At 51.1% G+C, this 26652-nt stretch overlaps 1 protein-coding gene across 2 annotated transcripts; it reads right to left on the bottom strand.

The window, feature by feature from the left end:
* Positions 1-781: 781 nt before the first annotated feature.
* On the bottom strand, positions 782-26437 carry Scnn1a (sodium channel epithelial 1 subunit alpha). Of its 2 annotated transcripts, XM_055609347.1 has the most exons (13): positions 20744-26437; positions 20142-20563; positions 13454-13715; positions 12401-12591; positions 7923-8026; positions 7403-7566; positions 6869-6967; positions 6554-6671; positions 2941-3019; positions 2795-2852; positions 2560-2615; positions 2375-2450; positions 782-2087 (listed from the first exon to the last, which is right to left on the bottom strand). In XM_055609347.1, exons 2-13 carry the CDS (start codon positions 20555-20557, stop codon positions 1701-1703), a joined length of 2010 nt encoding a protein of 669 aa, XP_055465322.1. In that variant the 5' UTR covers positions 20558-20563; positions 20744-26437; the 3' UTR covers positions 782-1700. The 2 variants fall into 2 exon arrangements, with proteins under 2 accessions (XP_055465322.1, XP_055465321.1); XM_055609346.1 differs by lacking the exon at positions 20744-26437 and having other exon boundaries at positions 20142-20582.
* Between the last annotated feature and the right edge of the window lie 215 nt (positions 26438-26652).

Raw genomic sequence — 26652 nt, 5'->3', positions numbered from 1 at the left:
TCCTGCCATTTGCTTGAGTCTGGGAACGGGAAGTCAAAGTCTTCAAGTCCCATGACCCATGTCCCTGCTCCTTCCTTCTTTCTATAAGGTCCTCTTCTCCACAGACCTTTGATCTTAGCCCTTAATCCCAGGCCTCAGGGAGGCAGAGGTAGGTGGATCTCTGTAAGTTCTGTGAGTTCAAGGCCAGCCTGGGCTACATAGTAAGTTCCCTGAAGAAAAGAAAAGAAAAGCCCCTTCTCTGGCTCCTAAGGACAGAAAATGTGATGAATGGGAAAATAGGAACAGTCCCAAGTCTTTTTCCCAAAACAAAACATAACAGGGTCATTTGAGGTTTCCAGGTCTGATCATTGGAGTGGACAGAAGACCTGCAGGTGAGAAAAGTGAGGTTCCACTCGGACACTCCCCAGCTTCTCCTTCATTGAGCTGAGAGGGTTCCCTCTGCCCACCTCACCGTGGATAAGACAACCCAAGGCTCTGACATTCTGGAAGAACTGGTTGGATCTCATTCTCCCCCAGCACCAGGGCAGTGATGGGGAAGAGGGTGGCAAGGGTTACATCATAGCTGGGTGACGTCTGGTACCACCAAGGTGTGACAGAGAGGAGGGTGGCTGGGTGGAGTCTGAAGAAGAGCATTCTTGTTGACATACGACAGTAACACATTTGGCATGGCTGCCTGTCCCCTCCCTCCACCATAGGGCCTCCCAGAAAAAGGCAGTGCCTCAGGAACTTGCATTCCCCTCCCTGCCCATCTCATGGGCCCCAGCCAGCTCTGCAGACACTGTTTTATGGAACAAGCATTTATTGGGTACCTGCCTGCCCGCTCCAACAGAGATATTGGGCTAGACCGGAAGGATACAAAAATGAACAACACTCATCACCGACCACAAGGAGTTCACAGTCTACTCAGAGAGACAGATACTAAAGCATGTGAACATATAATGTGGGAATGAGGGAGGGAAGAGGGGACAGCGCTGGGGGAGAAAGGACGGGGTGAAAGAGTTCACAAAAGTAACAGTGCCTTTGAGCATGGCTCTGAGGGACGCATAGAAGTTCTCTGGGAGATGGCAGAGGAAGCTTCTAGGCTGAGGAAATAGCTAAAAAGACAAATATGAAGGGCACGCTGCAGAGGCCCTGGGGTCTGGCGTATCAAATGGGAGGACAGTCTCGGAAATGAATGAAGGGGAATGGCCAAACCTTTACTATCGTCCTTTTACGCTGGCCACCCCGGAGAATGAGGGAAGGGGAATTGCCAGGGCACTAACAAAGGGGGTTTTCAGGTGGGCTTCCCCACTCCAGTTCAAGAAGGAGAGCAGACATCTGTGTCCCAGAAGACAGTGAGGCCAGGCCAACGTCTGGCCGAAACCTGTGGCTGCTCTTCTGTGCCTTGTTTATATTTATTCGTTGGTCGTTTCCCAGGAAAGTTCCTTGTCAAAGTTCCAAGTTTGGCTTGGCTGATCCAAGGGGAGAGGAGACTTGTCTGTGCTTGCGTGCGCAGCGGGGATCAGAAGCAGGAGGGGGCAGCTCTGAGGAGCTCATTAGCCAGTTCTCTGGACAACTTCCTGGGCCCCTTAGACTATTCCCTCAGGCACACCAAAGAAAGCTCGGAAGCCAAGCCAAGCCGTGGAAGGTGCTGCTGAAGATGAGATATCCCTCAGCTTACCAGGGAGCACTGGCCCGGCTGAGAGGAGCACTCTCCTGTCTCAGCGCTCCTCTAGAGCACAGGCAGAAGAGCCAGGTACTGCAGGGTGCAGTGGAGGGGCCCGAGGGCCCAGGGTAGCATAGGCAGGCGGAGGGGCCGTCAGGGCCAGGGAAGGGGTTGTGCCCTGATGGGGCAAAGAAGGTGGTGGGGACGTAGGGTGGGGACAGAACCGGGAGGGGAAGGAGGAAGTCGGAGTGGAGGCCACCTCCCTCGCACCCCTGGCGCCTCGTCCTGGAGACCAGTAGCGGCTTCGGAACCTGCGCAGTAGCATGATGAGCGTGATGCCCAGGAGGTCGAAGATGAGCTCCGCCATTTCCACCACAGACAGCACAGAGGAGCCGAACCACAGGCTCCACTGGCTGCCCAGGTTGGACAGGAGGCTGACCATCTGCGGGAGAAAGAAGCACCCTCTCCTTAGCAAGCCCTTTGCTCCTGGGGCCCACCAGGGGCAGCTCCTGATTATAATCCCCCATAGGAAAATGGCCGCGAGAGCAGCAGAAACTGGGGCGCGCTGTCGCCACACCCGTTTCCTCCCCCAATGCTCTCACCTTATCCTGGACTCCACACTTCCTTTCCCTGGCTTTCGACCTCTGAAGCACAAACCCTTCTGGCCCCACAAAGGCGACCCTCAAGCCCACAGGAGATCAAAGGCTCCCTGACTGAAGCAGGCCCTACCGTGACCGAGGGAGCCTCCGAATTCGTTTTATAGTTCAGCTCCTTGAAGAAGATGTTGAGTTTAGCAACTCCATTTCTTTGGGGAAGAGGAGAGAGCGGGAAGAAACAGTGGAGGGTTAATGTCACAGGTCCTCTTCCCAACACCTCCATCAGAACCTCTTCCCGGACCTCCCTTCAGGCCTCACCTTTTATTGTTGATGGTGTAATTGTTCTGCAAGGACAGCATCTCAAAGATCCAATCCTGGGACAAAAAGGGGCGGGGGGGGCAAAGAGGTCACTTCTGTATCCGGCAGGGTTACAGGGATGGCATCAGTCAAATATGCCAACATGTCTAATACTCAGAGGGCCACTGTGTTATGCACGCTTGCACGTGTATGCAACTGTTCACATGCGCATCCCTCCCTACCCTCCCTACTTTACCTGGGACTTCACAGATGGCCACCGTGAGTAGCCAGCAGAGAGCTTGTAGTTAGTCACACTGCAGAGAGATAAAAGTGCTCAGTGATGAGTGGGGTTCCCCCTGCAAACAGCTGCTGCCCAGCCCACACCCAGGGAAGGGCCCTTACCTGCACGGCTTCCGACACTTGGAGAAACAGCCCAGGCTGTCCAAGGAGAAGGCGCCCTGCAGCTTGTAGTAGCAATAGCCTGAGGGTGCAGAGAAATGCCTGTTTTCTGAGGGCATCTCCACCTTTTCCACATGCTAGGTCTCTCACAACGCCTGGGCGCCCACTTTACAAGGGCACTTCCATGGAGCCTTGAGAATGGTAACCGCAACAGAACTATTTAAGAAAGTAAGCTAAGGACCTCCACAAGGACCAAATGTATCTGGGCACAGGGGTCTTTTCTGAGACTGACACTCCACCAAGGACCATGTATGGATATAACCTAGAACCTCTGCTCGGATGTAGCCTGTGGTAGCTCAGTAACCAATTGGGTTTCCCATAGTAAGGGGAACAGGGACTATTTCTGACAGGAACTCGATGGCAGGCTCTTTGACCTCCCCACCCCCCAAGGGAGGAGCAGTCCTGCTAGGGAGGACTTTGCAGCCAGTGCTGAAGATCCTGATAAAACAGGGTCAGATGAAAGGGGAGGAGGTCCTCCCCAATCAGTGGACTTGGAAAGGGGCAGGGAGGAGATGAGGGAGGAAAAGTGGGATTGGGAGGGAATATGGGAGCATGATACAGCTTGGATACAGAGTTAATGAAATGTGACTAATAATAAAAAAATTAAATTTAATTAAAAAAAAAGAAAGTAAGCTAAGCTGGGGAATGGGGAACATGCATGTATATTATATGTCCAAAAGTCACAAGAATTAAAAGTCAGAAAAAAAATGGGAACAATGATTACATAATAAGGGGGTTAAACCACAATGAGATATAATTTTACAATCACTAGGAAAATGGTTTAAACAAAAAAAAACAAACACCACCAACAAAGACCACCAGGACCATCGCTTACTGCTGAGAATATGAGATGGTGCAGCCATCTCAAAAAGTATGACAGTCCCTCAGAACGCTTCAACAATTCCCATGAGCCCAGCTGTTCTCCTAGGTGCCTAAGGAGAGAACTGAAAACAGGTCCACAGGAAGACACGGGCACAGACAGACATAGCAGCGTTCGTCACAAAAACCCAAACCACAAACAACCAAAACATCCATCAATCAGCACAGAGCTGGAAATGGTAGCACACACCGGTAATTCCAACACGCATGAGCCTCGGGCAGGAGGGCTGCTAGAAGTCTGAAGGCAGCCTGGGCTACAGCATGAGATTCTGCCTCAGCAAACCAAAGTTTCGTATCTACACAACAGGCTACTGCTCAGCCATAACAAGGAATAAAGCGTTGACTCATTTTAACACGGCTGGACCCTGCACACGCTGTTCAGTGAAAAAAGCCAGTGGCAAAGACCATATGTTCATGACTCCATCTATGTGAAATGTTCAACTCATGGACTAGTGGTTGCCCAGCGGCTGACAGTGGGGGTTGGGAAACTTGGGGGACTACTCATGGGTATAAAGTGTCTTCAAGGAGTGATTTTTTTTTAAATTCTAAAATGGATAATAATCATGAGACCAGAATAAAAGCCCAACACCAAAAACTACATTTAACTAAAACCACACAGTCTAAGTGAGTGAACTCTGCAAGATGCCAATCATCTCAGTAAAACTGATTTTAAAAAAGGAAAAAAGAGAATGGGGCTTTGGGGTCTCCCCTATGACACTGGGAAGCTCCAAGGAAACTTAAAAAAAACTATTTTGTTGTTGTTGTTGTTGTTGTTGTGTGTGTTACAGACAGACAGAGAGATTGAAGGTGTGCCACATCTCCATTTATGATCCAAATCCTCTACCCACCATGCCAGAAAGTAATGGGAAGTGGCCTAGTAGCTTTCCCTGGGGAGGAAAGGCACGTCCAATATGCTGCTAGCTCCCCATCATCTGCACAACTTCTCTCAGAGTTTCAAAGCTCCAGAACTCAGAAAGAAGGCGGGGCCTGGTGGCCCACACCACCAGAAGAAGAAAGCAGAGGCAGGAAGATCTCTGTGGGATCAAGGCCAGCTTGTTCTACATAGTGAGTTGCAAGACAGCCAGAGCTATGTAGCAAGATCCTGCTTCAGTAAATAAATAAATATGAAAAATAACTTAGAAGGAGTTGTTGGAGAGCAGGAAAGGGAAGAGGGGAGCTGCCACCAAGCTAGCACCCCTACTGCCCTGACCATGCCTTCCTGCCCTCCAGGCTTCTGTCTGCCCATCTGAGAAATAAGGTGACACCATGTGACCTCTGAGTTCCCTCCAGTTCTGACATTCTGGGATCCTTCCAAGACTGGAGGCAGGAGGTTGGAAGCAGGGGGCAAGGGGCAGGGGGCAGAGGGAAGAGGGCAGAGGGCAGAAGACAGGGAGCGGGAGGCTGTAGACAGGGCAGGGGCCAAGGGGAAGGAGGCTGTAGGCAGGGGGCAGAGGGCAGGGGGACGAGGCTGTGGGCAGGGTTTAGGAGGTAGAGGGCAGGGGGAGGGGGCAGGGGGCAGGGAACAGGGGGCAGGAAGCAATAGGAAGTAGGCTGCCCTAACAAGAGCAGTGACAGAGGAAAAGTCCTATGGGAGTGGGCCAGGCAAGAAAGAAGGCAGACACTGGACTGGTGGGACTAGGACAGAGGTGAAACAACTCCCCATGTCCATTGTTTCTGGTGCCTTGCCTCCTCCTCCCTGGCCCACTTCCTCCCTTTCTCCCCCCAATGGGAGCTGAGTATGTAAAGGCCTGGGATGAGGGATGGGAGAGGCCCCTGGGAAGAGAGGTGTGAAGGACAAGTGTCTGTGCAGATAAGAGGATGCAGGTCAGGAATGTTTCCTGTTAGGGTGCCCCCTCCCCACAGCATCCTAGGATAGCTCTGCCACAGTGGAAAGGAAAAGGATGTGTTCAAGACAATGGCTGGATAAGCATGCCAGGGCTCTCCAACTTGTTCGGTTGTACCCTGCTCCAGGTAAAAACATTTTCTAACAAACAAGTGTACATTTGATTTACAAATTACATCCCTGGGGGAAGAGATGGCCCAGTGGGTAAAGCCCCTGACCCTGAAGACCAAAGTTCAATCTGTGGCCCACATGGCACAAGCACATGCGCGTGTGCGCGCACACACACACACACACACACACACATGCAGGGAGGAAGGAACAATGCCGAGGGAAAGCAGGAAGGAAGGTAGGTTGGTTTTAAAAATTATTTTTAACTCACAAACTGCACCCTTGGAATGCTGAAAGGAGACAGCACAGTTTCTAAAGCACAGAGAGATGAGACAATCACGGGACCTCCAATAACTTCTTCCCGGGGAACCAGTGAGATGTTGGGTGCTCTACCTAACCCTCCAGGAGCCAGCCCTGCTGAGCACCCTAAAGAATCTAAAGAATGAGTAGACATGCTGAAGCCACAGCAGGAGGGCACATCCCTCCTCCCTTCTGCTGCAGGCTATTTTCAGACAGGACAATCCCTTCACAAACGCACAAAAGCCAAGGACGGGATGGGAAGGAGGGAGGGAAACCGAGGCAGCTACTGAGGGCAAAAAAAGCAGGTGGAAGCTGTAGAGGAGAGCAGGATGGGAGAAGCCATCCCAGCCAAGGGCTCTGGGAGCCAGACACCAAGGGAGACGGAGGTGAGTTTCCGACAGACAGCGCAGGGGCTCTCTGGCTCACCCCAGGCGCTCTGCTTCCGGTAGTCACAGAACTCTACGCCCTCGGGCTTAGGGTAGAAGATGTAGGCACAGCCACACTTCTTGATCATGTTCTCCTGGAAGCAGGAGTGAATGCACACCTGGAAGAAAGGGGAGAGGAAAGCAAGAGGCTTCAGGCCTGGCTGAGCCCCACCCCGTGAGCCCCACGTTGCAGGAAGGCTGCACCCTCTCACCACTGTGCCAACACCCACCGCCCTTTCTACTATTCCCCACCTACCTCCTCTCCACCCCTCACTGACGCGCAGTCCTGGGAAGGGCTGCCACAGGCCCTGTGTACCTGCTGCGTGTACTTGGAAGGATAAAGGTTCTTGACGGGGACATCGCTGCCATTCTCAGTGCAGTCACCGTAATTGCCTCCAAGGCTGTCCAGGGCTTCCTGTGAACACACGCACACAGAGAGTTCACAGGTGAGGGGTCAGAGAGAGTGGCCCAGACTTCACCCTGGCTTTTCAGTCTTCCCTCAACCCCAAGGACTAACTCACACCCTGCCAGCAAGCCGTCAGCCTCCCCATCTCAAAACACCCCGAACACCCCTCCTTGTACTACTGTCAAGGTTCAGGGCATCCTCTGGAAGCCTAAGGATGTGCTGAACCTTTCTTAGCACTTGGGGTCCTCTCCTCAAAGCCTTGCTTCCCAGGGCCCCCTTGGCTAGCCCCTCCATTCAGGTCTGCTCCGGATGACATCCCTATGCAGGAAACTACTCACACGACCTTCCTTCAGTCTCAGGGCTGGCTGTCAAGTCTACCTCTCATTTCCCATCTTCCTCTCCCGCCACTGAGGCTCTCCTCCCAGGTTCCCAGAGTGCCCTTGCCTTCCTCATACTGATGGAGGTCTCCACGCCAGGCCGCAAGTTGAAGCCACCGTCATCCATAAAGGCTGGCTCATCCTGCCCGTGTACCATCACCCTGGCCCCTGTCACTGTGGACAGCAGGGGGATGAAGTCGTTCTGCTCTGTGCGTAGGGTCAGGGACAGACCTGGGGGGATGCAGCAGGAGAGGAGTTGGGGATGGAGACCCACCCTCTCCTCCTTGCAGAGTCCTTCCTCTCTTAGTGGAACAAGGCTAGTAAGCCCCTCAGGGGGATTTGGCAACCCACAGCTGAATTCTGGGCCAGCTTAAAGGATAGAATTCCTTCCATGCCTAGAATGGATTATGGGGGACTTTGTTGTGGGGGGAAGGGAAGAAAGGACAGCGAAGACCCTTCCAGAAGTGTGAGGAGCATATCAAGGTAGGGCCAAGAAGGTACCCAGCATCTAGACTGTAAGGCCGAGGTGAGCCAACGTGGATGCGGCAGGTCAGCAAGAAGGGCATCACGGGGTCAGCGCTGCTCACCATTGTTGACTCCGGGCATGGAAGACATCCAGAGACTGGAGTTGTTTTTGTTGTTGAAAGTGTAGCAGTTTCCATACATGGGGTGGTGGAACTGAGAATAATTCCTTAGTAGGCAAGAAAACAAGGGTAAACAGAATCAGAGAGGGGGAAGTACAGCAGGTCAGCGGAGCATGGCGTGAGGCAGAGGGAGTCATTTCCCTCCAGGCCGTATGGGACACCAGTTTCCTGTCACCTTGAGTGTGTCTACACAAAGCTGGGAGCTCGGCCCATGCTCCCACTTCCAGCCAACGGCCTCATTCGGCATCACACACGAGAAGGTCACACACGACAGGCCCGGGAGTTCCATAAGTGATCTCGTGTGCTTTAAATCTTATTTTGTCTTTTTCTTTTTCCCCCCCTAAAAACCAAAACTCACCCAAGCTCTGTGTTTAAGATCCAGCCATGATGCTCGGCTGAGTTCACTGAGTCCGCCCCCTACACGTCACCCAGGATGTGACTCTCCCGCAGCGAGCCTTCCACCCTCCCCGGTGAGGGGGGATCCCCAGGCTGCAGGGACGGTGACAGTCCTGGGATTCCGACCCAGGCATCCAACTGTTAGCACTGCTTCTTCTGCGCTGACCTCACTGCTTGGTTCCTGGTGTCCTCTAATGTTGTATTAGGACACTCGCAACGCCCTCACTTCCCAGGACCTAAACCTTGGTTCTCTATTCGGATTGTGATATCCTTGAGGATGGGAGCCACACCTCTGTCTTATTTTGGGGTCAGATGCATGGTCCCTGGCACACAGGCAACCTTAATAAATAATAACAACTAACCATTATTGAGAGCATTAAGGAGGGAAATGGAGAATGGAGGAAAACAGCACTAGAGGAGGGAGGGAAAGCCACAGGGAGCACGGAGCTGAAGGGAGGAAGTTCAGAGCACCGGGAGGAAATGAAGCCAAGTGTTTTCCAGAGGCCTCTGTACACCAGCGTCTCTCAGATGAACAGGTCCAATAATGCTAGCCGGCCTGTAACAGGCCAGGGAATTAAGGAGAAAATTACACAGCCATGCTGCTGTGGCAGAAACACTGACTGGAAGCAAATGGCAGGTTCTAAGAGCCATGTCTGGAAAAGGGACCTGTTCCACTTCCTGTCACCAGGGAGATGACAGTGGGAACAGGACAGGCGGAAAATGAGGCCACATGAGCAGAGCCTCTGGAAGTGAGAGGGGATGCAGACCAGAGGCTCTGTTCATGTGGCCTGGAGCTAGCCTTATTTCCCAAGGCCGTTCTCTTCATCTGTAAAGCAAGGAGAGCAAAACTAGAAGATCCGGGATATCCTGCCGGCTTTAAAAATCAAAGGGGGCTTGGGGATGTGAAACTCTGGCGCTCACCTCAGGCTGCCCTAGGAGGGCAGCATTTCTAGAGATGGGCTGGGTGCAGGGAGACTGAGGGAGAGCTCTATCTTAAAGGGCCACTGATTCCCTCTCACTGGGAGTGGAGAAGGGCACATTGCAGTGTGTAATGCAGTAGGCAATGGATGGCATGTAGAAGGTGAAGTCAGTGGCTGTGATGGAGCATCACAGATGGCTCTTAAACACAGAGCTTAGGAAGGTTTTATTCTGCATTTCAGGAAGAGAGAGAATAAGACCTATGACACACAATATCACTTACATAGCCGGGCATGGTGGCGCACACCTGTAATCCCAGCACCCAGGCAGGCAGAGGGAGGCTGTGAGTTCGAGGCCAGCCTGGTTGACAAAGTCAGAGTCAGAGAAGCAACTCCTGAAAATTGTCCTCTGCCCCCCACCACATACACATATACAAATAACTAAAGAGAGTTTAGTTAGCCAGTTAGTTCGTTGTTAAGACAGACAATTAACAAGTGCAGGATTCGGAGAACTTAGAACCCCCCCCCCCCAGACGGCTGCTGGGAATATAACCCCTGGGTGAAGCCCAGCAATGCCTTCAAGTGCGAGCCAGCGATGCGAGCCAGCGCTGCAGCTAGGTACATCCCAAGAGACAGGAAGACGCCATCAGTACGAACCCTCCCCCAGGGACATCCACATCAGTGTCACTCATAAAGGCCAAAGAGCAGGTATGGCCCATGTCACAAAGGTGTGCCATGTCTATAAACACAGTATTACTTGCTCATACATGAGTTCTCACACACGCTACAGCATACGTAAACCTGGAAAACATATGCTAGGTGAAAGACGCCTCCGGTGACCATATATACACATACATGCATACATACACACACACACACACACACACACACACATATCCCAGAATCTAATAAGTGCTACCACTGAACTACGTCCCTTGTATGAAATCGTCGCAAAGAGCAGTCCAAGAAGGCAGAGTCGTGGTTCCCAGGGCTTGAGAGAGATGGAACGGGGAACTGCTAATAAGTAAATGGGTTTCTTGGGGGTGGGTGAGGAAAATGTTCCAAGATTAGACCATGGCAACAGCCGCACAACTCTAAATATATCTAAAAACCACTAAAGGGTACATATGAAAAGGAAGACGTTTACACGTTATTAAGGAAAAGATCATGTCTGAGGACGCAGCTCGGTGATAGAGCACCTGCCTGCATGCTGTGGAGACCTGGGTTTGATCTTCACAACTAAAAACAAAAGGAAAAAGGAAACCAGAAGACAGGAGGAAGGAGAAGGGAGAGGTCCGGGAGGCCGTGCTGAGGGAGTTCAGGAGACCGCTGAGGATTGCGCTGTAGTGACCGAATGTGAATGAGGGGTTTGCCTGCCTGTCTATCTGTACACCTCCAACATGCCTGGTATCTCTGGAGGCCACAAGGGGTTGTCAGATTCCCATGGAACTGGAGTTATGGAGCGCTATGAGCTGCACGGGGGTGCTGGGGAACCGAACCCGGCTCCTGTTCAAGAGCAGCCAGTGCTCTTAACTGCTGAGTCCTCTCTCCTGCCCCTACTTCAGAGACTTTTGAACAGGACTGACTTAGTCAATATAACAAAGGAATGCCCCCTGCTGTGTTTTAACTGTGTCTCTCAGTTCTTGTGCTGGAAAATTATTTCCCAGTGCATTGGGGATGGAATCCAGTAGAAAGAGATAGGGTCACAGGGTAAACCCTCATGAATGGATCCATAGCATTACCACAGAGTTCTAGAGAGGGTTAGCTAAGACGTTAAGGGCAGGCGATTACACAGCCAGGCCCGCCCTTCCTGCTTTCTCTTTCACACGCTCACTTTCCCTTCCCTTTTTTTTTTTCCCTGTTATGTTATGGGAGCCCTCACTAGGTTCCGGCACCAGGCTTCTGGACTTCTCAACCTCTAGTACTATAAGAACTGAACTTCTTTTCTTCGTACATTAACCAGTCTGAAGTCTTCTGTTGTGGCAACAGAAATGGACAAAGACCTCCTGTGAAGAATGAAAAAGCAAGGACCCGAAGGCAGAACGTTAGATAGTTTACAGGGTCGTTTTTTACCTTCCTGGAGAGAACGGGTAGGGTTCTGAGCTGAGGAACGGTCCTGTATGCCAGGACTAAGGTGGATAGTGGATCTGCTGGGCAGGGAGGCAAGAGCTCGGAGTGGACAAAGGGAGAGGACTGGGAGAAAAACTCCAAGTGGAAGGTGACAGAGGGGCTTGGTGACAGGTGCGGCTGCCCCAGCTTAGCCGCCTCACTTCCCAGCTGCTAGCGGTTATCCTTAAACAAACAAAGAGTGCAGGCAGGCGGAGAGCTGTGTGATGGGTAGTGTATGAGTGTATGAGAAGCAGGTGACACCTGGCCTTGCTGCCACTCTCCAGTGACATGGGTCCCCTGCAGAGGAGAGAGACATCGCTTCAGCACCATTCCTCAGAGAGGTAGAGGCAGGGAGACGGGAGAAAGCGGGAGTAAGGAGGCCGGAGGCCACCTTCCACCAGCTCTCAGAGAGCTTGAATAGGGGGCTGTGACCTCTGACAGAAACTGTCCCTGAGGGACAGTGGGATGTGGGGAAGCCTCAGGCCAGCATGCACGTCACCTGTCTCGGTGCAAGAAAACTGGAGTGTGTAAAGTGCCCTCGTGTTTTTCATCTCGAGAAACAGGAATTAGCAGCATCGTTCGTCTTCATCACTTGAGTGAAAAATGTACACACACATTTTCTATAATATACCCCACAGGCCTGCAGCAGGGTCCGGCACCCAGCCTGCCCCGTCAGAAACCTCTTTTCCTGGGTTTTGATTTGCTTCCATTTTACAAAGAAAAGGTTCTGAAGAAGGAGGTGATGTGGAAAGAGCCCTCCGGCCAGAATAGACAGGGCATAGTGGGAACTCAGGTGGGGCTGGCTCTCCACCCATGGATCTTACCACACCAATGTCTGTGGATGACAGGCCGGGCCCAGACTTGGGCCTCAGGCTAGTGCACCTGCATTACCCCACCCTCAAACATTTCCTCCTCTAACCAACAAGCATTTCCTGAGTCCTCGGGACGACCCAGGAAGGAGATTCTGAGGAACAACTGAGCCAGCAGGGCCTTACTCACGCCTGGTCGCAGGGGGCCTGGTTGAAGCGACAGGTGAAGATGAAGTTGCCCAAGGCTTCTTCCTCTAAGGACGGGGAGGTGTCGGGCAGTCTGGACAGAATGTTGATGTAATGGAATCGGTACCACTCCCGCACTGCGTCAACCCCGGATGAGTACGTCTGGTAGAAGCAGTCTGATTTGTTCTGGTTGCACTGCGCACAGAGACCAGGATGTCAGTGCCCATCAGGGAGCTGCCAAGCTCAGAGACTGAGAGCTGGGCTTATCATTCTAAGGGCCGAGGAGCAGGTAGGTACGGGAAAACAATGCTCCTAGAATCCCTTGGAAGAGTTGGCCCAAGGATCATGGGGGTCGGCCGGTGTCTCCTCATTGTAATTTACTTACATAACCAGTCAGGAAGAGGAGCAAGAATTCTCCTCCACTCACTGGTGTGAAATCTCAGGGATCGAAAAGTTGGTTCCCACAACGGAAGTGAGCCTTCAACGCCAGTGTGCTGGTGGTATGGTCCATCTCACCAGGGCCTCACGTTCTCCTTCACTAGACGGCCCTCTCTCCTATTTCCTCCCACGCTTCCTTTCAATCTACATGTTTAGGGTCTGGGAATGGAGCTCAGCGGAAGAGCCCTTGCCAACCACAGGCAAGGCCCTGGGTTTTACACACACACACACACACACACACACACACACACACCTCATTTTGCTAAGTGTCTCATTTACTTATCCTCTGTTATAGACTTGAAGAACCTCAATTCTCCGTTCTCTGTCTTAGGGTCTCAACTAAGTCCTATCAGTAAGGACTAGAATTCAGAAATGTGTATTTTTTACAACAGATTTTACTTCTTAACACTTATCCTCTGCTACACAAGCAGCCAGCAATGAAGGTCCACCGGAAGCTGGTGGGTGGGGACGCTGCGGGGTTTGCTTTTGCATCGGTTATCTATTTACGTATTTGTGTAACTTGCTTGTTAAGTCCTTAGGGTCTTCTGAGTCTGAGTGGGCGGGGCCATGACGTAGGAGGGGAGCGTGGGCGGGCCCTGGGTGGAGGGGCGGGGCTTACCAGTTGGAAGCCGATCTTCCAGTCTTTCCGGTCCACTTGCGGGTTGTTGTCGCGAACGCTGGAAGAGCTGCGCGCCGGGCGGGCTGGGTAGGGCGAGTGTAGGCGCTGCAGGGGGTGCGGGAGGGCGCCCCTGAGGTCGCGGGTGCTGCGGCGGCGGGCCCCGGGCTGGCGAGTGTGGGAGGAATTGTATTTGTAGAGGTCAAAGAGCGTCTGTTCCGTGATGCGGTCTAGCTCTTCTAGCTCCTCCTTAATTTCTTTGTATCTGAAAAAGTCAACGGGGAGGAGGTCTGTCCGGGGCGGTCCGCCTGAATCCGAGGGCATCCGAGATCGCTTTGATGGCTCCAGAGCTGTCTGGAAGTAGGGGAGTTAAACAGCCGTGTCTGTAGGAGACTTCATTTATTGCCGGGTATAGAGGAGCTCTTGGTTACCGTGACCTGGTAGCTCAGGTCGTCCTGCCCCATCCCCGTTGGGGAGGTTGGCCTTGGAGAGTACCTGTCACATGTACCTTCAAATGGAGGCTTCTCAGCAACCGCACTTTCAGAAATCTCCCTGAACTGCTCTAGAAATACCAGATAGAGTACTCTCCCTTCCCCCTTCTCCAGGGACTACGCTTTAATTTGGGAGGGACCCAAACGCTGTTCCAAAAGCATCCTTACATTCCTCATTCTCAGTACTGGTCGTGTCACTATCTGCAAGATGGACGTCCACATGGCTGGCCTTAGAATTACAGCCTAAGAATATCAAAGCAGAGATGGCAAATTAAACCAGCCTGCAAGGTGCAAAACCAGTATACAAATACGAATTGCATTTCTAAATCTAGCAACAAGGAAAGGGAAAGTGACTCCACACTGGGGCTGGGGAGATGGCTCTGTGGTTAAGAACAATCTTCCGCTGGTTGGGGAGGTAAGGGTGGAGTATGCCTTTAATCCCAGCCCTTGGGAGGCAGAGACAGGCAGGTCTCTGAGATCGAGGTCAGCCTGGTCTGCATACTGAGTTCCAGAACACCCACACTGGAGTGTTCACAACTGCTGTAACCCCAGTTCCAGGGAAATCTGATCCCCTCTTCTGGCCTCCAGCCACACTCACGCGTGTGGCATGTACTCACATACAAATAAAAGTAAATATATTCTTAAAATAACGTCTTAAAATAAAAAAAAATAAATTTAGGAGTAAATCTGATGAAAGATAAGCAAGATGTCTTATCTGAAGCCCTGTTTAAGACCAAGTGCCAAAACACAGCTGCTCATTCATGTCTCCCAACTTGATTTTTAGATTACACACAATCCAGACCCCAAATTCAGCAAACATTCTAAAAGGAAGTGGCAGGTGGTTCTAAGATTTCTGTGGAAATGCAAAAAGTTATGACGCTCAGGCTCACTTCAGACTTGAAATCTTCCTGCCTTGGCAAGCTGAGCTTGCAGGTACATGCCACAACGCCTGCAAAGAACTTGCTGTGGCCAAAACAGTTGTGGGAAGTAAAAAAGCTGGAGGATTACATTACCCGGGCTCAATATTTACTGTAAAGGGGGCTGGAGGGATGTCTCAGAGGCTAAGAGTAATGGCTGCTCTTCCAGAGGATCTGGGTTCAATTCTCAGCAACCACATGGTGGCTTACAATCATAACTTCAATTCTACGGGATTCATCCCCTTTTGGCCTTCACAGGCATTCCATGCACATGGTGCAAAGACATACATTCAAGCAAAATACCTACCCTATACACTTGAAATATAATGATAATAAGAATAATTTTAAAAATATTTGCTGTGCCAGGCATGATAGCACACTTCTTTAACCCAAGCACTGGGGAGGCAGAGGCAGGCAGATCTTTGGCGAGTTCTAGGCCAACGTGATGTACATAGTGATTTCCAAGTCATCCAGGGCTACGTAGTGAGACCAATACATATACAACATATTAATATATTATCGTAATATATTAATATATAACATAATAATATATATGTAAGAACAGTTTGCTGGAAATGCCCTATATCTTGACTATTAAATGTCACTGAAAGAAAAATTCAAGAGTCAGGTATGGTAGAACACACCTTTAATCCCAGCACTTGGGAGGCAGAGGCAGGCGGATCTCTGTGAGTTCGAGGCCAGCCTGGTCTACACAATGAGTTCCAGGGCAGCCAGGGCTACATGGTAAGACACTGTCAAAAAGGAAAAGAAGATCCAGAGATCTAGGGTTAGTACATCTGGGGTCTGACACAGACAGTGTTTTGTTTTGTTTGCTTTTTTGGTCCCCAGGATCAAACCCAGGACCTTACAAATGCTAGGCCCTTCCTCCACCTCTCTACCACTGAGACACACCTGCAGCCCAAGGCTATTTAAAAATCTCATCCATGGTCCTAAGGTTCCACTGCCCAGGTCAGAGCTTCACAATTCGCTCCTTTGGATCTATTTTCATCCTGAAAGGCCAGCTGGCTAGACCCTAGGCATTCCCTTTTTGTAGCCAGTCTCTCATCCCCTCACCGGAGAAAACAGCCCAGGTCCAAGGTGTGTGTCTCCTTCTGGGAGACTGATTTATGATTCCAAGAATGGCCATACCAGCCAGTATAAGCACTTCTCAAGGAGCCAGGTATATCTGTCACATGTACTGCTCAGCAATCTGGGCTAATACCACTGTCATGCCTTTTTCCAAAACAATATGGCCAGGACATGGGTCAGAATGTGCTCCAATCTTCAGTGTCCTCTTGTCTGTCCCAGAAAGGCCACACGCACGCTCATACACACTGCCCCCTGCTGGAAGGGTATGTAATGTCGGATAAGGAATCCAACCTCTGTGGTTCCCAGCCTTGACTACCCATCTGTAGAATGGGCACAGCAGTAAGTGTCAGCCTGTCACATAAAGTCCTGGAAAGCTGACGTGAGGAAACACTTAGGGACACAGAGTGAAGATGGCCAGGCTTCAGGAAGACATAGACAGGAGGCTGGCATCCAGAAAAGTGTTACTTCACTTTCTCAAAGTCATGCAGGAAGAACCCAAGTCCCCAGCTCTGCTGGAATTACCCTTTTCCTCATCACCTCATTGCCACATCTATGCCTTCATCAAATCTTTCCCCACGGAGCCTATGTCATCCCTGAACCAAATTCTTCTCGGTGACAATCCAGGCACGCAGCCTCCCTGTGCCTCTCTGGACCGGGTGCCCATGAACACACACCCAACAGTCTGGTCTCCCAACCCTTGATCCCTGTGCCTAGGACAAAGCCTCCAGAAGCAAGGTTCCATGCAGGGGTCTTTCTGACCCCAAGGACACTTTTCTCCTTTTGTCTGACAGGAGTCAGAGCCGTTGGTTGGCACCAGTGCTGAGAGAACTGACTACTGAGCAAAGCACAGTAAAACACTCAGGTCTTGTCCTGAAACAAGGAGCTGGACAAAGGCGCCAAGACACCTCCGATGGGATGCTAGCTCGATGGTTCACCCCATGTGGCCTTGACTTCCTTCCTGGGCCATGCTCATTGCCCTCACTCCTGTCTATCTGCCAGGCAACCCAACTGTGGGAGGTGGGTGAACTCCCCGCTGGCTCAATCCAATTCCATCAGACCTTACTTCTTCATTCCACAACTCGGGAAACTGAGGCAGTCACGCTAGGCATGACTATCCTAGGGTCACTCATCTGGGAAATACTGAGCTTTGAACAGCTTTGCACCTGGGCTTCTTGGACCCCATAGTTCTTGAGTTTTCCACTACTCCTAGCCAAGGAGGGGTTGAAATTAGCAATCAGTCCTCTCTTTGCCCACTCTTGCTGCCAGGCCCCTTGCTCTGCCATCTGCAGAAAAGACAAGCCCATGGTCTTCACTGCTCAAAAGCTCCATGTTCTTCCTTGGTTTGATTTTGTTGTGGTTAGCCAAGAACCTCATGTAGCCTATCCAGCCCCAAACTCAAATTGTACTCAGGGCTAAACTCACCTAAAACCTCTGATTCTCCTGTCCTTACTTCCTGACGGCCAGAAGTTCTTCCTTACATCCAGCCCTAAGTTTCGGATATGTTTGGGGGCTCTCTTTCCCCGTGATGTGGTGACAACAGGCACGCTCCTTCGAGGGACTAAAAACTGTAAAGCGTCGCAGCGCTGCAGTCAGGACCACCTCCTTTCAGAACTCTGCTGGCTGTGCCCTTCAGCACGTCGACAGCCCAGTGTAACTCCCATCTACTCCAGGCTCTCTTTGGCAACTGGATCCTCTATGCTATCCTCCTCTCAAGCCCCTCCCTCTGCCAACAGCCACGATTCACACTCAGGTCAACAACCACCAGGCTGCCCCAGCCTGTCTGCTGCCTCTGCCTCTCACTGGCCTTGGCTCCCCCTGCACTCCTAGCCAGGAATCCCCTTCATTCTGCTTCTCTTCCTGCTGGGCTCCTACCAGCTGTCCCACTTTGGAAAGCCTGGCTGTCGTATGAGAGGGAGCTGTGACGTTACACTTAATCTGCAACTTGACCGCTAACCCGAGCGGCACTAGCCCTTAGTTGAAAGTGATTTTTGCATCCCGGTTTCACCACTTGCTATCTGCCTGAGTTTATCTCTCTGGGTCTTTTGGGGATAGCTAACGCTATGTAGCTCTAGCTAGCCTATGTAGACCAGGCTGGCCTGTAGCTCACAGAGATCTGCCTGCCTCTGCTTCCAGAGTATTGGGGTTAAAAGTGTAAGCCACCACAGCTGGACCATTTAATAGGATTTCATTTAGATTTAGATTCCTCTGGAAAACCATCTGGGACATACTATGTTATTAGCCATTGCTACTGTGGTTTTTCTTCATTATTAGCTGTACAGCTAATTTCACCTTGGTGAGCACCAATTATCCTCATCTGAAAACTGGAAATAACACAGGTGTTATAGCAAGTGCCCTGTGCTCCTAGGAGTTCAAGGCCAGCCTGGACTGTATCAAGATTTTGTCAGAAAAGAAAAGAAAAGAAAGCAACAAAGGAACTATATTAAAAAATGCCCACCTCTCTAGATTTTGCAAGGAGCTGGTGCTTAAAAAACACCCAACAATGAGTCAAGTACATAGTGGGTCGTACGTACGTTTCCTCCTATATTTGGGAGCCCTCCTCTAGCTCCTCCCTCCCTCCTGTGTGTCCTCTTCCTGCCTCCTCCACAGCCACCTTCCAGTAAGAGGGACATCTGTATAGACAGCTGCTTCCGGGGTTGGGGGGCCCCTAGGCAGTGTGATGTCCACTCCCTGGTGTTTTATCCTGGCCTGTCCAGGGCCATGCACCCAGCAGAACCTTAGAAAATATGCAGCCCTTGACAGACTCACACTAGTCACACTCATCTTTGTGACCACAAATATTTATTGAGTGCCTGCAACCTACTTCCAGGCCCTGGCGCCTCCCCTGCCAGCACTTTCTGCCTTTTCTGTCCCCCACCCTGCCTGGCCTAAGGTGAGGAAGGGCTGAGAACCCTGCAGGAAAATGAGGCGAAGGGAAAGAACTGTCCTTCCAACAAGCCCTGAAATGAAGGTCAAACAAGCGATCGGAAACTTCACTTATGCCAAGTCCCACCTCTTCAGTAGGAGGCAAAGCAAGTTTGAGGATCAAACGAACAAGGGTGAATCAGGATCCTGTCAGTATCGGTGACCTTGTTGACTTGCCTTGGCTTCTTGGCCTCAGTTTCCTCTACATAAAACCAGGATAATACTGGTCGCTGCCCCAAGACTTTGAGAATGACAGGAGGAAGATGCAGGGGAGTCCGAAGGTGGTGTGTTCAGCTTCAGTTAAGTGACCCCCTGCTATGTTCGAGTGACCCCTACTGTGCTCACTCACTTCATTGTATGGGGGCAGTTTTTCCTCTCCGGAACAGGACTTCCCAACCTTTGTTAACTCATGACACATCTTTGGACATGACAGGCTACCTGAGGGAGTCTCTGCCCACAGCATGTGACCAATCCCGTCCATCCATAAGAGGCTGCATTCCTGCTGTGTGTGCTCACACACATTCACCCTCATTCAGACACTCCTAAGAGACCTTCCACTCCTGGAAGGCAGACCAGCCTGGAGTTTTTATTGTACTAATCACGGTGTGTGCTGCAGTATTTGTTTACACGCCTACCTCTTCCACCTCTGTTTGGCTTTCTGTCTCCAGTACCTAGTAGAGTACCTGGCCCTCAATAAAGCTGGCTGGATTAGCAGCGATCCTCTCCTGCCGGGTGCCTAGCACAGTCTGGCATGACCTAAGTTTTCAGTGTCTGCCGTAACCCAGCCCTCTGCCCTCCTCTTCTCCTCGGTAACAGCCCAGTTTCCAGACCCAAACCGACAAAGGACATGGATGAAAACCCACACTTCAGAACACACCGAAGCCCTTAGATCTGGGCAGTTGGCTGGTGAAGCTGAGCGGGGATCCCCTGCAGACATCAGCCCGAGACTTCGGGGACAGCTGAAGTCTCTTTGCCATTCCACCCTCCTACCCTTCATCCTGCCCCCACGTGGCCACAGCACAACAAACTCCCCCTTCTACCCAAAGATCTTATCCACCTCCACAGCACCAGCCAAGCCTTGACCTCGGCTCACCTGCCTGGAAGCCCCAGCTCCATCACCACCTTCGTTTGCTCTCGGGCTTCCTTGCTTTTCAGAGTGTGGCAGTCCGGGCCTCGTGTGCGCTAGGCACATGCTCCACCGCTGAGCCACCCCCTCTCCCCCCCCAACCCCCAAACCCATGGTACCCATACAATGGCACAGGGCAGACTGACCTGTAGGGGTTAAGGGTGCAGACAGTAACGGCGGGGAAGACTAGCTTGTCTGAATTGAGGTTGATGTTGAGGCTCACGGGGTAGCTGAAGTACTCCTCAAACAGCAGGGCGAATTGCCAGTACATCATGCCGAAGGTACAGAGCCACAGCACTGCCCAGAAGGCTGTCTTCATGCGGTTGTGCTTGGAGCAGACCAGGCGGATGGCGCCGTGGATGGTGGTATTGTTGCAGAAGAACTGGAAGAGCTCTCGGTAGGAGCGGTGGAACTCGATTAGTGCCTCTTCCTCCTCCGTGGGCTGCGGGGGAGCTGAGGGTTCGGGGCCTGGCTCCCCTTCTTCATGCTTGTCTCCTTTCCCCGTCCCTCGCATGGACTGAGGAGGACAAGGGTCTTGTTCCTTGAACTTGTCGTCCTTCATGGAGCCCTTAGGTGAGTTGGGGAGGTGAGAGTCCAGGTCAAGGTTGAGCTTGGGGGCTCTGGTGCGTTCCAACATCATTGCTATGAGGGCAGAATGGGGCTTGCCCCTGACCGTGCCCGCATCACAAGCTGAGTCCACTCTCCCCAATCCTCCCACCCTCCTCCACCCTTCCAGGAGCCAGCTGACCTTCTGGAGTTGGGGTCAGCCAGGCAGCACTGAGCGTCACTGGGGTAGCCACGAAGCTTCACAGCGAAGGCCACCTCCCTTTGCCGGGTAGCACCTCCTGGACTCTCCACAGCAGGCAGGCAGCCTGGCTTAGCGCCTCTCTCTCCCTCTTGCCCTTTTCCTCCCGGACAGTGTGTGACTGGCTCCAGCTTTCACGCCCTCTTGGCCCAGCTGCCTCCTGCTTCTCTTTGGGTCTCCCTCTCTGTGCCAGGCCCTCTGATCCCGCCTCACTTCCTCCCCTGCCTTCCCTATCTCCTCCTAGGTCCTCTTCTCTGAGCTCTAGCCCTGGCCTCCAGCTCCCTGCTCCCTCCTTCTCTGCCCCAGGGACTGCAGGGCTACAGGAGGCCTGAGCTGCCTTCTGCTCCCAGCTCCCAGGTGTGGCTGGGCTGTGACTGGTTTCTTTCCAGTTGAATCTGGCAGTAGAGCCTCTCCACCCTCTCACCTGACAGGTGCAGTGCCTGGCCGCGGAGCCCGCCCGCCCTTCGGCCAGGGATGGGAGACAGAAGCCTCATTAGCATCTCAATTAAAGGTGAGCAGGGCAGAGGGAGGGTGGGAGGAGGAGTCTTGGTCTGGGAGCTGTCCAGGGAGGAGGGCTCTTGCGGACAGGTGAACCAAGTACCTGCAGCAGAGTTTTGGCCAGGGGTTGATGGGGAATTGACTGCGAAGGAGACTAGGGACAGAAGACCCATGAGGCTTAGAGAACTTGGGCAGGGAGGAAGGATTCTACACAAAGCCAGGAAGGCAACAGCGGAAGGAGGATGACTGAGAACAGGTGGGGAAACAAGGAGAACAGGGAAGGCAGAAAAAGGAGACAGACCGAGGAGGAAGAGGAGAGAACCAGCCCCAAAGGGACTCTCCTGTCAGGCAAGGTAGCCAGGGGGAAGAAACTTAAGTGGACTTCCAGAAACTAGGGTCTCATCTGATTGGGCTTCCTCAAGATCATCCCAGGTTTGCCTTACACCCAGGATCCTGGAGAAAACAGAATGGGCCCCTCCAAAACTGGGAGCCCCTGATGGCCCCTCAGTCTTTCTTATCTTTTCCCTCTGAACTCCTCACCCCACCTACCTTGTCCTGTCCAGGCCTGGGAGGGGCCCAGGTGAAGTAGGGGGCTGGGCCAGGTCCTAGGACATTCTGTTCTTTTTGACACCATTGGCTGATAGGCTAGGAATGTGTAATGTCCCCTGTTGTGGTCACAGGGTTGCAGGAATGTAGGCACCAGAGGTAATGTGTGCATGGGGGCCAGGCAGAGCTCTGTGGGCACAAAGCAAGAGCCCGGGGACAGGCAGGGGTGACAGACCCTGGGAGAGAACAAGAGCTGTGCCATACTGGGATCTGGGTCAAGGGAAGAGAGCACTCGGTCCTAGAAGTTACTTCATCCAGGCTGTGCTTTTCTCCAAAATCTCCCTTAATCTAACCCAGCTAGAAGAGAGAGGTGCAAGCATCAAGCGGTGACCGCACAGGTTTGGAAGCCTCAAAGGCTCAGACCCCAAGAAGGTGTGAGGAGCCACAGGAGAGCCGGTCCAAGCCCTACACAGCTTGCGGGGGATATCCTCACTGGAACTATGTAGAGGGCAGCCACAAATGGCCCAGGTGCTCACTGGCTCTTCCTATCATATACCTTCTCTCCAGCAGTAGTGGGCACAGGTGTTCTCCATGCCCCAGCCCTACAGACACAAACCTAAGCAGCCATAGAGGCTCATGGAAAGAAATAGGCCTGCATAACAAGTAGCTGAAATATAGCGAGATAAGGATTCTGGAGGCAGAGATAAGAACCAGGGGCTGTGGGAACGTGGGGAAGGCAAGAGAAGGGATGCATTTCAAGTGACCCTGGAGCCTGGCATTACAGCTGAGTCTTGAAAAACAAGGCATTTGCCAGACAAATGAGAGGGTCCCCTCCCAGCTCATCTCATTCTTCAAACGAGAGCCTGTCAATCAGGGGGTCCACCTGCTAGCTAAGCTGTTTGACAGACACCTTGACACACATTCATGAAACCTCCCATAAGAGGAGGGAGGCTGGCTTGCTCTTTATTTTTCAGTGGAAGAAACTGACCCTCCAAAACAACGAAGCAGTTTTCTGACTTCACAAAGCAACACAGCAGCAGTTATAAAGAGAATTCAAAAATCTTCTCCTCTGAGGTTGCCTCTTGTCATTTATCTTCTGAGACAGACCAGCCATAGACCCGCTGGGGAACCAGACCCCAGGACAGTCAGAAAGCCCATTGATTCACCAGCTCTCGAAGTGCTGTCTCCTTGGCTCTGTGTCTCTGAACTCTTCCCACCTCTCCGTATCACCGGCCACCCCTAGAAACTCTATCCCCCCTTGAATCAAGTCCTTAAACGAGGGAGCGTCCTACAGGCAAGGTGCCGGCTTCCCCTGACTGTTTGATCTGTGAGGTTCTGAGAAGCTGGCCCCTCCCTGCTTCTTCTGTTTGCTAGCTGGACCTGAAACCCAAGTACTGGCTTAGGGCAGCATGACAAATAGTTTTCATCTCAAGGACTCTGTGAGAATGCCTGGCCCAAAGAGTGTACTGACCGTGGCATGTCCTGACAGAGTACAAGAGAGTGGCTTGGCTTGCAGACCACAGTACTAGAGAGCTGGAACGGGCCAGCGCTAGCCTGTTGTAGGAATAGACACCTGAGGCCTGCCCTTTGCTCAGAGCCCCATTTGAAATATCACACACACACATACATGAAACAACATGTATGCACACATACATACATGCAAACACTTATACATGTGCACATACTTTCCCCCCCAAACCAGGGGATTCTTCTGTAGCCCAGGCTGGCCTGGAACTCACATTAGTGCTCCTGTCTCAGCTCTCCAAGTGCTGAGGCACACATTTTTGTCACAGTGTAGTTTCCCAGAAATGCAGAAGTTCATGAAACAATAAAAGCTTCCTGGTGTCCCATTTCTTTCCTTCCCTCCAGCCCAAAAGGACCCACTATGACTTGTTCACCAATCCATCTCTTTCTGGGTATTTTTTCAACTTTTATGTTTTGTTGTGCTCTATGTTGAGACAGGGTTCCAATGTATAACTGACCTTAAACTTGCTTTATAACCTAGGCTGGATTTGAATTCATGATCCTGCTGCTTCACCTTCCTAAGCATTATAGTTACAGATAGTTACACCATGCCAGTTTACATTTTTCCAAAAAGTTAAAAACAAACAAACAAACAAACTCATAAGTGCGACCACATCATAGGTATTACTCTATGACTTCCATTTTTATTTTTAAACTGTTTTGTCTTTGAAAAGGCCTTTTTAAGCCAGGTATAGTGCTATATCCTTTAATCCCAGTACTTGAGAAGCAGGTGGATCTCTATGAGTTCAAGGCCAGCCTGGTCTACAACAGTGAGTGCTAGGACAGCCAAAGCTACATAATGAGACCCTGTTTCAAGAACAAAAACAAAAAGGAAGGAAAAACAGAAGGATGGAAGGACAAAACAACAACAACAACAAAAAAAAACACACAAAATAATAACAACAAAAAACAAATGGACATTTTTACCTTTCTGGGCTTCAGGGCTATTATTTAAAGAATGAAGGAGCAGAAAGTGGTGGGTAAGGTCTAACCCTCTGCTGAGTACATGGGGGAGCTAAGACCTGAGAACAAAGTGTCAGAGCCACCCAGAAGTTGGGGTGAGTTGTTTCCCAAGTCTGAGGCTGCTTTCCTGACTTCCAGAATGGTAGAGTCTTGTGTAGCATGTCAGGGGCATGTTTTACCTTGCCTGAGAAAGACTCCCTTCCCAGGGCTTCCTGTGGCCTCTCCCAGAGCCCCAAGCCATCCCTTAAATAAGGGGCTGCCTTCACAGCCCACCACCAGCCACCTACCATAATCTGTGCGGTGGCTCTAGGAAAAGAAATGAACTTGAGGGTCTGCAGTGGGGCGAGCATTAGGATGCACAGGTCTTCCTGCCTCTTCATTCCAGAGATGGCTGACTGGAAGGAATCCCTTTCCCCTCCACAGTCCCAACGAAAGCCATTCTCAACACCTCCTGATGTTTACTCTAGTGAACTGGCCCACATATGCACCTGTGTTTATGTGTACATGCTACATGTGTGTAGATCATATTATAAGTTCTCTGAGGACAAGCACCAGGCTTACTTAGCTTGGTAACTTTGGCGACTGGTGGCTACTATTTCTGTTTCGTTTTGTTTCTGAGACACTCCCTCTGTGGCTCAGGCTGCTCTCAAATTCCCAGTCCTCCTACCTCATCCTCCAAGTGCTGAAGTTACAAACGTATACCACCATGCCCAACGTACTGGCCACTACTTGTCCAGCCACTCTGGCAGACAATAGAATTTCACATCTTGGCTGGGATCCAAGGTTTGTCTTTGACAGAGAGGTGTGTGCACTGGGAAAACATCAAACATCTTGACGTCCTCAGAAAGCACATTGGTTTGTGGTCTGGTTTATCAAAATTTCCTCTACTTTTTCCTTTTCAACCTTTAAGGTTTCTATGGTACAAATGAGTCACCCACTTAAATGTACCCCTTTACTCTTAGATAAGCCTTAACTACAGGGCTGCCTACTATGGCAAATAGCATCTTTTAATCTTCCTTTATGGAGTTTAAATCCAACATGATGGACCAGAAAATTTCTCTATGCTATCCTCAATTTAGTGACCTGGAAAGATGCTTAGAAGTTTCCCATTAGAGATGTGTCCCTTTGGTTAGTACAGGGCTTAACAATTCAGGCACTGCTGGCTTTCCCAGCCAGGCGATTCCTGTACGGCACAGCAGATCACAACAACATCCCTGGCCGCTGCGCACTGGGTTACTGTGGCAATTCCAAGCAGTTGCAACCTAAAATGTCTTCAGCTTATTTCCAAATGTCTTTGGGGAGCAAGCCTACCAGGATTGACAATAACTGGGCAAGGCTTTGATCCCACTGAAATTCCAAACACTCCAGAGAAGGCCACCTCTCATCTGTTATGTCTGTTCCCTGGTGTGCTGAGAGCATCAGCCGATGAAGAGAAATATAAGGAAGAAACAGGAGGGTTTAGACTGACCCACTGACAGCTATTCTCATTGGATTGCTCGTCGGCTATGGGGAGAAGGATGTTTCAGTGATCTCTGAAGGAAGCCTGGGAGAAGAGCCCTTCATGCAATCTGGGAGTCTGTGGGGCACTCAGCCCCCATCTGGTATTGCCCAATGGACACAGTTAAAAGTTTCTGGAAGCTGGTAAAAAGCACAAGAGGCAAAGACAATGCTGTGCTCACTAAGAATTTGAAGATCTCTCACCCCCGAGGTTCCACCCTTCAGAAGAAGGTTGGAGAGGCATCATAATAACCATTTTCTAGTGAGTTGTCTATCCACAGTCCCTATAGGCTGCCAGGAGGTTACCTGAGTCTCCGTACCTCAGAAAATGTCCACACTCACATCCTTACTACAAAAACATACACATAAACAAGCGATAACAAATTAAGTGAGAATCCACTAATCTGTATGTGAAGACTCATAAACCTTAAAATACACATACTGAGGGGCTGGAGAGATGGCTCAGAGGTTAGGAGCACTGTCTATTCTTCCAGAGGTCCTGAGTTCAAGTCCCAGCAACCACATGGCGGCTCATAACTATCTATAATGAGATCTGGTGCCCTCTTCTGGCGCAAAGCCATATGTGCAGGCAGAACATTTATAAATCTTTAAAAAAAAAAAATACACATACTGACAGATGGTTCTGGTGCACGCCTTTAATCCCAGCACTTGGGAGGCAGAGCTCTGGCCAGGGCTACACAGAGAAACCCTGTCTCAGACAACAACAAAAGATACACATACTATATGAAGAAGAAAGACTGGCCACAAGTTAAAGCTAGGTAATGACAACATAGTGGATCAGAATACTCCTTGCTCTCTTTTTT

The sequence above is a fragment of the Psammomys obesus genome, unplaced genomic scaffold (genome assembly GCF_907164565.1).
Source record: "Psammomys obesus unplaced genomic scaffold, mPsaObe1.curated_primary_1811, whole genome shotgun sequence".
NCBI classification, from domain to species: Eukaryota; Metazoa; Chordata; class Mammalia; order Rodentia; family Muridae; genus Psammomys; species Psammomys obesus.
The sequence above is the reverse complement of the archived record's forward strand: the minus strand, read 5'-3'. Positions and strand labels throughout refer to the sequence as shown.